Source organism: Carcharodon carcharias, chromosome 5 (assembly GCF_017639515.1).
Source record: "Carcharodon carcharias isolate sCarCar2 chromosome 5, sCarCar2.pri, whole genome shotgun sequence".
In the NCBI taxonomy this organism is placed as follows: Eukaryota; Metazoa; Chordata; class Chondrichthyes; order Lamniformes; family Lamnidae; genus Carcharodon; species Carcharodon carcharias.
Window position 1 is genome coordinate 125,059,536 of NC_054471.1, and position 16,202 is coordinate 125,075,737.

A 16,202-nucleotide genomic window follows, 5' to 3' on the forward strand; every position below is an offset into this window, starting at 1 on the left:
AGACTTGTATGAAGGATGAAGGTGAGAATTGTACTTATAGTAATCATGTACATTAGAAAAGCAATTATTCTTCGAATGTACTTCATTGGCTGTAAATCATTTTGCGATGGCCTGAGGTGATAAGTGCTATGCAAAATGCCTCTTTCTTCATGATACAATGCTCAACTTTGATTCACAAAACCGCTTTTTTTTATTCATTTACGCGATGTGGGCATCACTGGCTATGCCAGCATTCATTGCCCATCCCTAATTGCCCTTGAAAAGGTGGTGATGAGCTGTCTTCATGAACTTCTGTGGTGTATGTACACCCATAGTGCTGATAGAGAGGGAGTTCCAGGATTTTGACCCAGCAACGGTGAAGGAACGGCGATATATTTCCAAGTCAGGATGGTTGGTCAGGAGGGGAACTTCCAGCTGCTGGTGTTCCAATATATTTGCTGCCTTTGTCTTTCTCGATGGTAGCGGTCATGGGTTTGAAAGGTGCTGCCTAAGGAGCCTTGGTGAGTTTCTGCAGTGCATCTTACGGATGGGACACGTTGCTGCCACTGTTCGTCGGTGGTGGAGGGAGTGAATGTTAATGGCAGGGATGCCAAGCCAGCAGACTGCTTTGTCCTGGATAGTGTCAAGCTTCTTGAGTGTGTCGGAGCTGCACTCATCCAGGCAAATGGATGATATTCCATCAAACTCCTGACTTGTGCCTTGTAAATGGTGGACAGGCATTGGGGAGTCAGGAGATGAGTTACTCACCACAGGATTCCTAGCCTCTGACCTGCTCTTGTAACCACTGTATTTATATGGCTAGTCCAGTTCAGTTTCTGGTCAATAGTAACCCCCAGGAAGCTGAGAGTGGGGATTCAGCAATGGTAATGCCGTTGAACATCAAGGGGCAATGGTTAGATTCTCTCTTGTTGGAGATGGTCATTGCCTGGCACTTGTGTGCCGTGAATGTTACTTGCCACTTGTCAGTCTAAGCCTGGATATTGACCAGGTCTTGCTGCATTGGACATGGACTGCTTCACTATCCGTGGAGTCATGAATGGTACTGAATATTGTGCAATCACCAGCAAACAACCCCGTTCTCTTGATATTACATGGAATGAATTGAATTGGCTGAAGACTGGTATCTGTGATGCTGGGTGCCTTATGATGGAAGGAAGGAAGGATATTGATGAAGCAACTGAAGATGGTTGGGCCAAGGACACTAACCTGAGGAACTTCTGTAGTGATATCCTGGAGCTGAGATGATTGACCCCGAACAACCACAACCATCGTCCTTCATGCTAGGTATGACTCCAACTAGCAGAGAGTTTTCCCCTGATTCCTAATGACTCCAGTTTTGTTAGGACTCCTTGATGCCACACTTGGTCAAATGCTGCCTTGATGTCAAGGGCAGTCATTCTCAACTCACCTCTGGCATTCAGCTCTTGAGCCAAAGCTGTAAGGAGGTCAGAAGTTGAGTGACCCCAGTGGAACCCAAACTGAATGTCAGTGAGCAGGTTATTGCTAAGCAAGGGCCATTTGATAGCACTGTCGACGACCACTTCCAACTGTTTACTGATGATCAAGAGTAAACTGTAATTTGTAATTACAGGGGCTGTAATTGGCCGGGTTGGATTTGTCCTGCTTTGTATGTACGGGACATACCTGGGCAATTTTGCACATTGCCGGGTAGATACCAATATTGTAGCTGTACTGGAACAACTTGGCTAGGGACGCGGCAAGTTCTGGAGCACAGGTCTTCAGTACTACTGCCGGAATATTGTCAGGGCCCATAGCCTTTGCACTATCCAGTGCCTTCAGCCGTTTCTTGACATCACGTGGAATGAATTGAATTGGCTGAAGACTGGCATCTGTGATGCTGGGGGCTTCCACAGGAGGCCGGGATGGATTATCCACTCGGCACTTGTGGCTGAAGATTGTTGCGAATACTTCAGCCTTAACTTTTGCACCAATATGCTGGGCTCCTCCATCATTTGAGGATGGAGATATTTGTGGAGCCTCCTCCTCCAGTGAGTTACTTAATTGTCCACCACCATTCACGACAGGATGTGGCAGGACTGCAGAGCTTCGGTCTTATCCGTTGGTTGTGGAATTGCTGCTTATGGTGTTTGGCACGCAAGTAGCCCTGTGGTGTAGCTTCACCAGGTTGACACCTCATTTTTAGTTATGCTTGGTGCTGCTCCTGGCATGCCCTCCTGCCCTCTTCATTGAACCAAGGTTGACCCCCTGGCTTGGTGGTGAGGGTGGGGGAGATGCCAGGCCATGAGGTTCCAGGTTGTGGTTGAGTACAGTTCTGCTGCTACTAATGACCCACAGGCCCTCATGGATGCCCAATATTGAGTTGCTAGATCTGCTCAAAATCTATCCCATTTAGCATGGTGGTAGTGCCAATCTTCAATGTGAAGACAGAACTTCTCCGTGAGAATGACTATATTAGGCTGCTGCTTGACTAGTCTGTAGACAGCTCCCCCAATTTTAGCACTAGCCCTTGGATGTTAGGGTAAGGAGGGAGGACTTTGCAGGATTGACAGGGCTAGGTTTGCCATTGTCATTTCCGGTGCCAAGTTTCATTCCTTTTTAGCCGTTTGATACAACCGAGTGGCTTGTGGCTTGCTAAGCCATTTCTGAGAGCAGTTAAGAGTCAACCACATTACTGTGGATCTGAAGTCACATGTAGGCCAGACCAGGTGAGGACGACAGATTTCCTTCTCTAAAGGGCATTAGTGAACTGGATTAGTTTTTAAGACAATCAACATGGTTTCATGGTCATTGTTAGACTTATAATTCCAGATTTTTACCTGCCATGGTGGGATTCGAACCCAGGTCCCCAGCCGCCTGGGTCTCTGGATTACCAGTCCAGTGACAAAACCCTTATGCCACTGCCTCCCTCTGGGATTTGCTGATCAGTGCAAGTCAATTGTACCAATCAGATGCATGTTTGGTCCTCATACAAAAATATGCTCTATTCATTGTTCTCGACTCAACCCAAAGTTTCTTCACACTGTTGCATGCTCCCATCACAAGACAAGGTCAGACAGTGGGAATCCTACAATAACAGGCAGGGAACTCTGAGCCCAAATCCAAAACTGGTTCGAGCTGGTGAGCAACATTGTTGGGCAGTTTAGCAGTGCTGACCTGCAAATTAAAATGATCAGTAAAAAATGCAAAATATGCTGCTCAGTCTCTTCTCCCCGTCGGTGTATTAGAACTTTACCATTCTTCAGTATCAACTTACGATCTGTGACGATTGCATCAAACAACTTCCCTCTCCTCCAAATATTTTTCGATGCATCAGAAACAAACACATCAACGTAGAAATCCTCCAAGCCATACTGGCGAAGGTTTGCCCGGATGTTCTCATCTGGTCCTCTCCATTTCTGGTTCTTCCTGCTGGCCTTACCTGCAGAATTAGAGTGGTCCGTAGTAATCAATCAGTAGTAATAAAAATTACCTTCAGTCCAGAGCACACTAAATCTACTGTGTAGCCAACAGATGTGAAATTACTTTTATCTTATCCTTTTCATTTTATTCCATTTACAAACTTCTCAGAATCTGTTTCCTTTTCATGCTTCTATTTCCACTTTTGTATTTTATGCTCCTTTCATGTGTTTTCTATTTAGTTCTATCACTTGCTTTGTTCTCTTTGTTCTTATAATGTTTTCAGCCCCCAACTACCTCTGCCATTCATCACTGAGAGCACCTATTTTAATCTATAACATTAACTCCCAGCCCCGCTGTATGCATATTTTTGCAGCTTCCAGACATGCTTATTCCAACATTCTCCATTCTGGCTTCCAATCCTCCATAAACTCCAGCTTGTCCAAATGTAACTGCCTATATTCTGTCTCACCCAAGTCCCACTGACCCGATTTCCCCTAAACCCACTGAACTACAGTGCCTCCCAACATATTAAATGTCAGCTCATCTTCAGATTCCTGCACTGCACTACCCCAACTATAGTTGCAGCCTCTACAAAATTATATCCCTTCCCCGTACCCTTTGGTCTTCTGAATATTGTAAGGGAGATGGTGGCATAGTGGTAATGTCACCGGGCAAATAATCCAGAGGCCCAGCTAATGCTCAGGAAACACAGGTTCAAATCCCACCATGGCAGCTAGCAGAATTTAAATTGAATTAGTAAAATCTAGAAATAAAAGCTGCTCTCAGTAATGATGACCCATGAAACTATCAATTGTCATAAAATTGGTATGGTTCAATAATGTCCTTTAGGAAAGGATCCTTATCTGGTCTGACCTACATGTGACTCCAGATCTACAGTAATGTGATTGACTCTTCACTGCCCACTGCAATGGCCTAGCAAGTCACTCAGTTCAAGGGCAATTAGGGATGGGCAACAAATGCTGGCCTTGCCAGGGCACTCGCATCCCATGAAAGAATAAAGGAAAAAAAATCCACGTCATCCTTTACTTTATTGCACTGCACCACAAGTGGCAAAGCTTTCCACTGTCTTCATCCCACGCTCCAGGCCTGCCTACCTGAAGCCCCTTCACCGCTCCATTTCTCTCCTCTTCTTTTAAAACAGAAGAAAATAATTTGTATTTACATAGCACCTTTCAAGTGCTCAGGATGTTCCACAAGGCATTAAAACCAATTAAACGCTTACTAAGCGCAGGCAAATTTGCATACAGCAATATCAGACAAACAGAAATCAGATAAATGATAGTTAATCCGTTTTGGTGCAAGAGGTTGAGGGGTAAATGTTGGACAAAACACTAAGGGATCTTCTCTACTATTTTGCAAATTCTGCCATTGGATTTTTAATATCCTTCACAGCACGCAGATGGGGCATTGGTTCACATCTTGATCAAAAGGCAGCACTCCCTCAGTATAACACTGAAAAGAAACGAGAATCCAGCCTCAAACAAGTCCTGGAGTGGGGTTTGAACCTTCTAAAGCAAAGGTAGGAGTGTACTACTGAGCCAAACCTCAAAATTTTATCAACCTGGCTTTCAATCACCCACCTTAATCTCTCCCTCTATAGCTTGGTGTCCATTGCCCTCTTTTCTTTTGTGAACTTCCTTGGGACTTTTATTTAACCATTAATGGTGCTATGTAAATGGAAGGTGTTGTTTCCTTTCACACAACATGTATATCTAACTCAAAAATTAACCCACTGAAGTGAAGTTAAAGGGGGAAAGGTCTTATCAGTGATTTATTTTTTAAAATAAACACCAATTTTCACAACAAAGCAGGAGAAACAAATCTACTCCAATTTACTTTTAACAAAGAAAATATTCCTTTATCAGCAATGCTTTACAAAAGGGTTTGGTCACTATGTGGTTACTTACCACGCCCATGAATAATGTTGTAGTCAATGTCAGTCCCACATACGTATGCTCCAAAATGTGCACAAGCTACAAGAAGACTACCTAGAAAAAAACAAGATACGACCACGAAAAATGAACTGCTGTATCAGGATATTAAGCTATCAATATAATACTGAAAGAGATTTACAGGCCTATAGAATTGCTCGTCTGAAGTTCTGCAGTGGCACTCGCCATCTCAAACAGGAACTTTGACAATAGACCAGCAGGCTCCACCCATTCCCCCCATCAGAAAACCAGCTGAAAATGACTACTCACGCTGACTGTCCCACAGTCTGACATACGAAAACAGATCTGTAAGACTTAGTCTCACAACTGAACAGATTGATCTTTAGCAATGTTTGTCTCAAAGTTAACTGGACTGTGATGGCCCAAACTTTGGTGGTGGAGCACAGTTTTGCTGATATGTGCAGCACTCTGTCACAACAACGTGATCCACCCAAAGAACAAGTAGGAAAATCAGTGACCTGGATATTGCAGTAGGAGTAACAGTGAGAGTAACAGTCTGATTCATGTATGGGGACTCCTAGAGCCCTCTGTACTGCATCATCTGCATGCCTCTCTCCATTTAAATAATATTCTGCTTTTCTATTATTGATGGGAGGAATCCCAAAAAGTTAGCATGGATGCACACCAAGTAGTTAGGAAGAAAATGGAATGTTAGCCTTTATTGCTTGAGGGATGCCGTATAAAAGTAGGGGAGTCTTGCTACAATTGTACAGCGCATTGGTGAAATCGCATCCAAAGTACTGTGTACTGTTTTGGTCTGAGGACTGATATAATTGCGTTAGAGGTAGTTCAGAGAATGTTCACCAGGTTGATTCCTGAAATGAAGGGGCTGTCTTTGAGCTTGTATTCATTGGAGTTTAGAAGAATGAGACATGCTCTCACTGAATCACATAAGATTGCGGGTGTTTGACAGGGTAAATGCTGAGTAATGTTTCTCCTTGTGGGGAAATCTAAAACTAGAGGGTACAGTTTCAAAATAAGGGGTCTCCCATTTAATAGAGTTGAGGAGGAATTTCTTCTCTCAGAGGGCTGTTAATTTTTGGCATTATCCATCCCAGAGAGCAATAGAGACCAGGTTATTGAATATATTCAAGGCCAAGTTAGACAAATTTTTGATCCACAGAGGAGTCAAGGGTTCTGGGGGGGTCAGGTAAGAAAGTGGAGTTCAAGCCACATTCAAATCAACAATTATGTTATTGAATTGTGGTGCAAAATGGCTCACTCCAATTTCTTATATTATGTTCTTATCAGTGCTCACTGTTATTAGAATATATCAGACAGAAACTTGTAGTGTCCGCACATGTACAGTTAAACACAGAAATCAAGAAGCTGCTGACTTTGCCTTGTTCTATTACAAGCTTCGCTACACTGATGCCTCACAGAGAGACCTGGCATTAAAAGACATGAAGAGTTTGCAGTTGCAGCACTTACACACTAGTTACCCACTAAACACGCCAGGAAAAAAAATAGGGCTTGTCCATTCAAGCAAAAGTGAATTTTAACAGTACAATAATCTAATTACTGCCAAGCAATCTCACTGTCACTGAAAAAAAACGTTCTACAAGCACGGAGTCTCATTTCTTCAGATTTTAATTCTTATTTGAGATGCTACAAAATTAAAATTATTAAGATTTTACTTTCTCTGTCTCCTCTCTCTCATTCGTATTTTTCTTTCACTCTCTTTCTTTCACACTCTGTGTATGATTCTACTTGAATTAACATTCTAGCTAACACCTCCTGGTTTAGACTTTGCATTACTCAATAAGGATTCTTCAGTTTGATTGGTTGAGGAGACACACCACTGCTTGTCTTGTTTACACAGGTTCCAGATCCCCTATGAAGGATGTTGTGCCATTTTTAACTGTATGATAACTGCAAATTGCAGTATTACAGCCCACAGGAGTTCTATGGCAAAGCATAAACATAAACATAAGGAAATGCATGCTGTTCATTCGCCACTGACTGCAAAATCCAAGTCTTTAAGTCAACAACAGCTACATTGTGTGCTTAGAAAGATGTATAGATAATGCTAATCATATAAATTATAAAGACAAAAGATAAAGTTCAATCCAGGCCATCCATAATTGCACCTGAATAAGGCAAAAACAAGAATGAATTTGAAGCTAGGTCCTCAAGGAACTAATATAAAATACATTGGGCAGAATTTTGCCCTCGCTGAAACGGGGCCCGCCGCCATTTTAATTGGGCGGGCCAATTAAGTGGCTATGCGCTTCCTGTGCGGGGTGGGGTGGGGGGATTCCCCATCTGTCAAAGTGCGCTCTTTCGCGCGCATGCTGGGAGCAAGTGCTGTCTCAGAGAGATTACTGACAGGTAAAAAAGACTCCAAAAATAGAAAAATATTAAAATTATTAACATGTCCCCCTCCTGTGGCAATGTCACACGAGATGGGACATGTTAATAAGAAACACATAAACTTTATAAAAACGGACATGAAACCTCATCCCGCCAGTGGATGAGGTTTCATGTATTATCAAGAGCCCACTAGGGCTCCTGGCCTGCCTGCCAGCCTTAAGGTTGTACGGGCAGGGTCTTTAACAATCAAATGGCCTTAATTGGCCATTGACAGGTCGGCGGGCGGACAGCTGATTTCGCTGTCCGCCTGCCCTCCTGAAAAGAACCAGGACGACGTCAGGGGTTCCTCCTGACGTCATCCCGCGTCATTTTCCCGTCGGCGAGCGGGCCACGTCCCCAAATCGCCAATGGGAAAATTCTGACCATTGTTTTAGAAAGTAATAGATAGAAACCTGAAACTAAACTAAATTGTATTCTTCAAGACAAATGCAAGAATGCCAAATTTCAAACAATCACAACAATTTTAATACAGGAGAAATGGGTGCTGATTTGTTTGGCAAGCCAACTCTGATTGGCCGAAGCGTTGCCATTGAGAAAACGATGGGGAACTATAGGCTCCCCAAATTCCCAGGTAATTCAAAAAAAGACACAAGGCTTGAACATATTCCTTTGGTTTGCAGGGAACAGGTCCTCCTATGTATGAATGTATGTCACTTGTAGCAAGCGTAAATGAGTGACACTGCGAGCCTGACTGATCATTGTAATTGGTTGTTAGTATAGCTGTTAACACACCCATGATTGTTCAACAAGTGCTGCCCAATTGCGGAACCACATCTAACAATAGTCATTTTATTTTTGAGTTTTGCAAGTGCAGGTTGATCGAGTACGATCTGTACTCTGCCTATTATGAACAATCGAAAGAACATGCTGTTTGATTCAATCAGCCAATCATTGGGACTTACAACCTGCATACCTGGCATCACACAGGCACCAATGTCATGAATGAATTTCAATACTGTTGCAATGTTAGGTACAGAGGCTGTACATTGCAATGATTGGGTGATCAAACCAAATAGTATGTTCCTTTAATAAAAGCAAAATACTGCAGATGCTGGAAATCTGAAACAAAACAGAAAACGCTGGAACAACTCAGCAGATCTAATAGCATCTGTGGAGAGAAAGACAGAGTTAACGTTTCAAGTCCATATGACTCTTCTTCAGAGCAGCTCTGAAGAAGTCATACAGACTCGAAACATTAACTCTGTCTTTCTCTCCACAGAGCAGCTGTGCAAACATCTACTGTTAGATGTGATTCAACAATTGGGTGGCACTTGCTGAAAATCCTGAGTATGCTAATAGCTACACTAACAACCAATTTAAGATAGTCAGTTGAGCTTGTAATGGGGCTCATTTATGCTTGCTAGCAGTAACATACATTCCTACCCAGGGACCTGTTCTTTGCAAAGAAAAGGAATATGTTTAAGTCTTGTTTCTTTTTTGAATTACCTGGGAGCCTGGAGAGCCTACAGTTCCCCATTGCTTTCTGCATGATTATGCCTCAGCCAATCAAACAGCAGCCTTTTCTCTTACAGTATAAATTGTGATCATTTGAAATTTGGCATTCTTGCATTTGTCATGATAAGTGCAAGACAAAAAGCTTCAGCAATATGTCTCTCTTTCCAGTAATATTCAAGTTCAGTACCAAGTAACTGTTTAAATTGCATCTGTGCGTTTTCTGTACAATTTGTCCTTGGAATTATTTAAGATGCAAAGGGAAAAGGAACTAAATTATTAGCAGACAAAAATGGAATAAAGTATGAACTTGGTGTCTGCTTCACCAATCTTCTACTTACCTGTTCCCACAAATGGATCAAATACCAAATCATTAGCTCCTGCTTTAGCGTGATTTGCCATTAGAAAGGAGAGACCTGCATCCATGCTGGTATTACCAATGAAGTGACGCTTCTTCACACTGTACAAGTTGATCAGCTCCCTTCGACCATCAGCAAGCTAAAACAGAAACAGATCATGGCAGCAGGTTAAGGATTTACTTCATTAATTCGCCAAATCATTTTTAAGGGTATACTATTTCTAGTATTTTTGATCAATACTAATTAAAACAAAAACAAAACATGTTAAATAATGAAATATATACCTAAACTTTTGGTCAAGATTTCTAACTTCAACAAAATTGATGAATTTACCAATTCTCTATAGGATGTATTAATCCTTCATTGTTTATCGCTTAAACTCCTCAATCTATCAAGATTGAAAGCCAAGACAAAAGTGAAGCATGCCCTGATCAGAGAACTTCTGTATACTGAAGATGCTGCACTAGCTAACGAGGAAGACCAGTTCCAAAGGCTCATGAATCAGCTGTCCCATGCCTGTGTCATGTTTTCCCTTACCATCAGTGTCAATAAAAGTACAAATGTGGGACAGGGTATTGTGTCTCTGTCTGTGATCAGACTCAGCAACACACCACTGGAAGTAGTCAGCAAATGCTGCTACCCTGGATCCACGGTGACAGAAAACCTGTCTCAAGATGTAAAGCTCAGCGCATACACTAGAATGGCAGCCACCAACTTTGGCCGACCAACATTTTGTTTTTGGAAAGAATGGAAGAACAATGGCATGGAAGAACAAACCAACCCACAGTACCATGATGTCCTTCTACAAGGTTTGCATCCTCACACATTGTTGCATGGTAGCAAAGCCTGGACAACTTACACCTAGCAAGAAAATGACTTAACTTTTATCTCTAATGTCCACAACATATCCTCAGCATCACAAAATCACCATAAAGCAGTCCTTTTTAGGGCAAACATGCCAAGCATGCTAGCAAAAATCAAAAAAGGCTTCACTGGCCTGGGCATGTGCACAGGATGGAAGTTGGCTGCATTTCCAAGGATATGCTATACAGGGAGGAGCAATGCCAAGAGACCAACAGGACAACCAAACCTTCAATTCAAGAATGCTGTCAAAAGAGACATGAAAGCCCTCAACATCAATCACGACAAGTGGGAAACTTTAGCTGTTGATCGATGCAAATGGAGACACCAGCTATGGGTAGTTCACCACCATGACAGCATATGGTTTCAGAAGCTCCAAAGCAGACGCCAGTCCTACAACAAAACGTCAGCAGAGATCATCCTGCACCACCAGCAAGAAACAATTTCACATGTGGCAGACTTTGCATTTCCAGAATCAGTTTGTTTAGACATCAAAAGAAGTGCAGCAGATGATCTCAGCTCTTCTCACCAAAGTTCTAAGACTGCATTCCCAACGTCTCTTGCAAATGGAAGGATGCCGACCACTCACAATTGCTTAAAGAGAGTGTTTTTCCTCAATATAGGAACATTTTTATTTAAACCTCCTAATTCCCCTTCACTTCCCTTGAACATTCTGGGTCTCAGAGGATACAGTGCTATAGATAAATACTCCTGCTCCCTCTTGATCAAGTGTCCACTCTTCAGGTGTGTGCCTAGACAACAAGATACAAAGCTCATGCTCCTGTTCTGCTGACATAATGGGATGAGCAGGATCATAGGTGCACCACATAGTTACCACCCTGGACCCACTGCAAACCCAGGGTCCAGCTATTTATATAAGTAGGTGATCACCTACCAGTAGAGGTGGAGCTGGATGGAGGGGTTGGGTGGGGAAGGTGGAACTACTGGTGTTGGACAGCTATTGAAGCGAATGAAAGAGCGCAGCACAACAGGCCCCCTTCATTAATGTCAGCTCTGCAAATGACTGCTGAAAGACAACCAAGGTCTCTGCCCCTGGCTTAAAGCGTTGCTTGCCTGCTTCATGCAAGTGTATATTGTGCTAGGGAACCAGAGTCAGGATGGGAAGGATTTTTTTTTCCAGTGGCAATATCATCCTGGCAGTCCCATCAAGGACAGATCGACGTAGCACCAAACTCCTTTAGCTAAGGAAATCCCCCATAGCCATATTCTGTCCTATTCTCTATCCATTCCAATAAGAAACAACATAGATGCCCCAAATGCACTGTCGGTTTTTTGGCCCCCAAGTCTCCACAGGCAATTTGATCAAGGAAGTCATCACAGAAAAGACTCAATATCTATACGCATTTTTTTTTAAACCATAGGGCACACAGTAGGAGTCCTAGCTGGATCCCATGCAGGCCAGGCATTGAGGTCATTGAAGCATGCTACTACCAGTTTGGTTGAGGTCAACTAACACAATGCAGACGAGGGTTAAAAGTTTGACATTTTCTGGTTTGACTAACCCTGTTGTTCAGACGGCGTATTTACCCAGCGAGGGAGGAGTATTAATAAAAGTTAATTATAAGCTAATATTGAATTTCCCTTAAGGTGTGTGTTCTATAAATCTCACCCATCTTCCAAAGTAAATAGAAAAGGGCTTCTCTGGAGCATTATTCGGGTCTGTACCATAGTCTTCAAGTAACCAGAACGCATGCTCTGGATTCTTTAGGTTCACTGTTCCTTGAAAGGGAAGAAATTCTAAATTCTGTAAAACACATGAAACAAAAGTTAAGATAAAACCACATGTTACACCCAACACAATTCACCACTCAGAATAAATATTTTATTAACTTTTTGACAATTTCAATAATTAGGTAAATGCACTATTAGCTAAATTAGTGATTTGATAATGAATTTACTCTGAGCCTTTTATGATTGTCTTATGCAACAATGCTCCACACTTCATTCAAACTTTCTAATAAATAAGACCATTTGGATTAACATTGAAACTCCATTTTTATGGTTATAAGAAATAAATGAAATATAACCATTATAACAGTGAAATTCAGGGATGAAGGGTGCCTTATCCTTATGCTGGGTTTAGGGAAGCAAATTCTAGACTAGACATTTTCTCTGCAGCAACTTGTATAGAACACGTCAGGTTCTCTGACTCCTCTGAACACACTTTTATTTTGTTCTTGGGATGTGGGAGATATTGACATTGCACATCCCTAGACATCTGCAAACCAGGCCAGGTAGTGTTGCAGGTCCTTTGCATCAACCACTGGTAACTCAAATGGGTATCTCCAACAAGCTCGCAGTTTGCAAGGTTACTTTTCTTATGAAGAATCATCATATATTTCACAAGTTGCTATAGTGGGATTTGAAATTACCACCTCAGGATTAGTGCTCTAGTATAATAACCAGTAGATTATCTTAACTTTACTTGTGTATCAAAGGATCTTTTACCACTTTTTCTTCAGCCAATGTACCTTTTCTAACCAGCAGGAATCCTGTCCCCATCATTCTCCCTGACCTTCAGGCATGTTTCCACTCACTCTTTAACCAGCACACATGCATCTTACACATTCCCATTCTGACTGCTGGGTGCCTTGATTTTGCTTTCCTTCAGGATCTGGGTGATACCCAAAAGACCTTAATAATGCCCATAGCTAATCACCTCAAGAAGAGAATTGTGAACTTCTCCATGAAACACTGCAGTCCATGTGGTGATGATGTTTCCACAGTGGTTTAGGAGGTAATACCAGGATATTGATCCATCAATTATGAAGGAATGACAATATATGCCCAAATCAGAATGATGTGTAACTTTGAAGTGATTTTGCTACCATCAATGCTGCTTGTGTCATTAGAGTCATAGAATGGTGATAGCAGAGAAGGAGGTCAGTCATCCCATTGTGTCCATGATGGCTCTTTGAAAAAGCAAGTCACTTAATCCTACTCCCTTGTCTTTTGGTGGTAGAGGTGACTGGGAAGGAAGGTGGTATCGAAATGATCATGTATGTTTCTGCAGTATATCCTGTAGACTGTAAGAGCAGTAGCCACAGAGCACCAGTGATGGCAGGGTAAAATATTGAGCCCCATCATGCAACAGCCTTGAAGTCTGGCCATAATACTATATTTTTGGAATATTTATTTTTTCATTCTCGGCTTTTCTGTATCACAAGCCAAGTAGGGAGATGGCTTACTCCCAGGCCACTGCTGTTAATAGTTAGCCACAATGAGATACATAAGCATGAGCTGTTTAGTCTCAGATTTACTGTCTATCTTTGCAAGTGGCACCCTACACTGGTATGATTGTAGATGAAAGTAGTAATACACGAGGGAAACGAGGCATAAATAGCTTGATGGAAAAACTTAACAGTTATTAAAATGCTTGCTGCTGTCAGCTTTATTGAAAAGAAAGTGAACAGTAAAATTAGTAAAACAGAGCAAAGTATTGGCTGGAGAAAAAGTGTAAAGGCTGCTTTAAGAAATTATTGAGTGACATGCATAGTTAAAATGGCAAATGAAAATATTAAAAACAAAAATTTTCCCAGAAAAGATATTCTAAAAGACCCTCAATTATTTTGACACAAGTATCAAACTTGATACAAGTAACTGTTTTAAATGAAGCAATTCTTAGGCAAATCATTTTCTTTGCTTTGTCATAAATGTCCCCATCTCTCCTGAAGATAAGGATCCCTGTTCCAGCAACAGAGCTCTTATCTGATACCGTACTCCTGTTCTCATTTTTCCATGTGTTTGGGAGTGTCACCAGCTCAGCTACTGTGTCGATTATCAGAACACAACCTGATCCCATGTCCAAATTTTCACAGTAGTCACCTCGATTTACATTTCCCACCCTAGCCTAGATGTGCTAAGACTAATTTTAATACCCCCTTGTGACCATCTCATTCAATGAAGAACAGGGATAAAACCCAACATCTTCCTGTTGTGTGTGGCTTAGTACCACACTTACTATTAGTTACCAACGGAGGCATCGAGGAAGCTCTTATCCCAATCATAATCTCAGAACTCTAAACTAATCAATGGTAGTATGAAAGTAAATATAAGCTAAGTCAAAGACACTAAGATAAAATATCATACATACATCTATCTTTTGAATCCTCTCTTTATGTGTCAATGTTTTATTGAATGCATAAACGTTTATCTGATATGTTGAACCACACTGAAGAAATGGGATCTGAAGTAGGAAAATAAACATAGTTAATTTAACTCAGACTAACAGTTTTAGTTACATATACCAGACAATGTAGATGATTCCTGTGCATACACACCATTCTGTCTGCAGGGTAATTTTTCAGTGAGTTACATAGCTCTTCATGTGTTCTTCCTTGACCCCACAATTCAAATATTGATCTGCAAAGTAAAGCATGGTTGTTGTGTCCAAAGCAACTACTTTAAACATGGATGCTGCTGCCATATTGTGGCTGAGGTGCAACACCGGGAGAAATACTTGTACTGCAATTCTTCCATTAGTCTGTTGTAAGCTATCATGCTTTGAAAGAGCTTTCCTTAACAGATAAATGGGCCAATTTTTCTGACATTTTCATCCAGGCAACACCCATGTCCCAGGCACAAAAGTCACTTAAAGGCAATCAACTTACCTGGACCAATGCCCCTTTATGTTACCCCGAAATTTCCAGGGCTTCTCCAGGGAGGTGAGATGACTCAAGCTGTCTTTGCATTGTATAGGGCCGTTGGATATATATGAATGAGGAAATAGGAAACAGTTCCAGCTTTGCATCTCATTTTCTTTTACATCAATCTGCTGGGAGCGCAAAAAAATTAGACTAGAACTAGTGCCAAAACCTTTGCAGACTGATGAGTTTACAACAGCTCAGGCTGAAAGGGAACTGCCTATGATTGCAGGTACTCTCTGGTCCCCACCAAAACAATGATCAGGTCTCTGGTTCTCCAACAATAGCCAGTAGGACCAGGGACTCCTGTGTCAGCATATGGAAGGATTTCAATCAGCAACTGAAAAAATACTTGAGTGGTTCTCCTGCAGAATATTAGGAATTAGAGTTCTGATAGAGAATCTCTCCTTAAGCATTAACCATTCTTTCTCTTTTAAATGCTGACTGAATTTCCAGCATTTTCTATTTTTTAGGGTCACAAGAACAGGAGTAGGAGAGTCAGCCAATTGAGCTTGTTCCACCATTTAGTTAGATCATGGGGGATTTGTATCTTAACTGCATTTACCATTAGGTTTAATATCCCTTAATAAAAACAAAAATCTAACAATCTCAGTTTTGAAATGTTCAATTGACTGAGCTCAAAGGCTTTTTGGGGAGGAAAGGAGTTCCATACTACCTCTAATCTTTTTGTGCAGAAATATTTTCTGATTTCACTCCTGAACAGGCTTATTTCAGACTTATCAATGCATCTGTTCCTTTAACTTGTGGCCTCTTCTGGAAATTCTGAGACTGATGTAAACTCAAACAACCACAGATGCATAGGGATAGTTTCATCATTTACTTACATGAATAAATGACTCCCAGGGAAATAGGAGACAAGAAAAGGACAGTGGCAGTGGCGGAGAATTCTGTAACAAAGATACAGACAGCACCCGCCTACCCCCATGGCGCTTTATAGCACTTATGCCAACTTAGTGCCGATTCATGACTACCCCCCCACCTACCACCCTTTGCCCTTACACCTTCCATCCAACTAGCTATTGAGTTGGATGATCAGCCATGATCATAATGAATGGAGGAGCAGGCTCGAAGGGCTAAATGGCCTACTCTTGCTCCTAGTTTCTATGTTTCAACTCAGC

The 16,202-nt window shown here is 41.7% G+C and overlaps 1 protein-coding gene across 3 annotated transcripts in view; it reads right to left on the minus strand.

Moving 5' to 3' along the window:
• The window catches only part of trmt11 (tRNA methyltransferase 11 homolog), a 70,234-nt gene that overhangs the window by 46,515 nt on the left and 7,517 nt on the right, over positions 1-16,202 (minus strand). For 2 of the 3 annotated variants that reach the window (XM_041188087.1, XM_041188088.1), the window contains exons 4-9: positions 14,701-14,782; positions 14,514-14,606; positions 12,030-12,164; positions 9,521-9,677; positions 5,310-5,390; positions 3,236-3,400 (exon numbers count right to left, since the gene is read on the minus strand). In XM_041188087.1, the coding sequence (XP_041044021.1) occupies positions 3,236-3,400; positions 5,310-5,390; positions 9,521-9,677; positions 12,030-12,164; positions 14,514-14,606; positions 14,701-14,782 (713 nt within the window). The remainder of the gene's footprint in view (positions 1-3,235; positions 3,401-5,309; positions 5,391-9,520; positions 9,678-12,029; positions 12,165-14,513; positions 14,607-14,700; positions 14,783-16,202) is intronic. The other variant, XM_041188089.1, reaches the window with a different exon arrangement.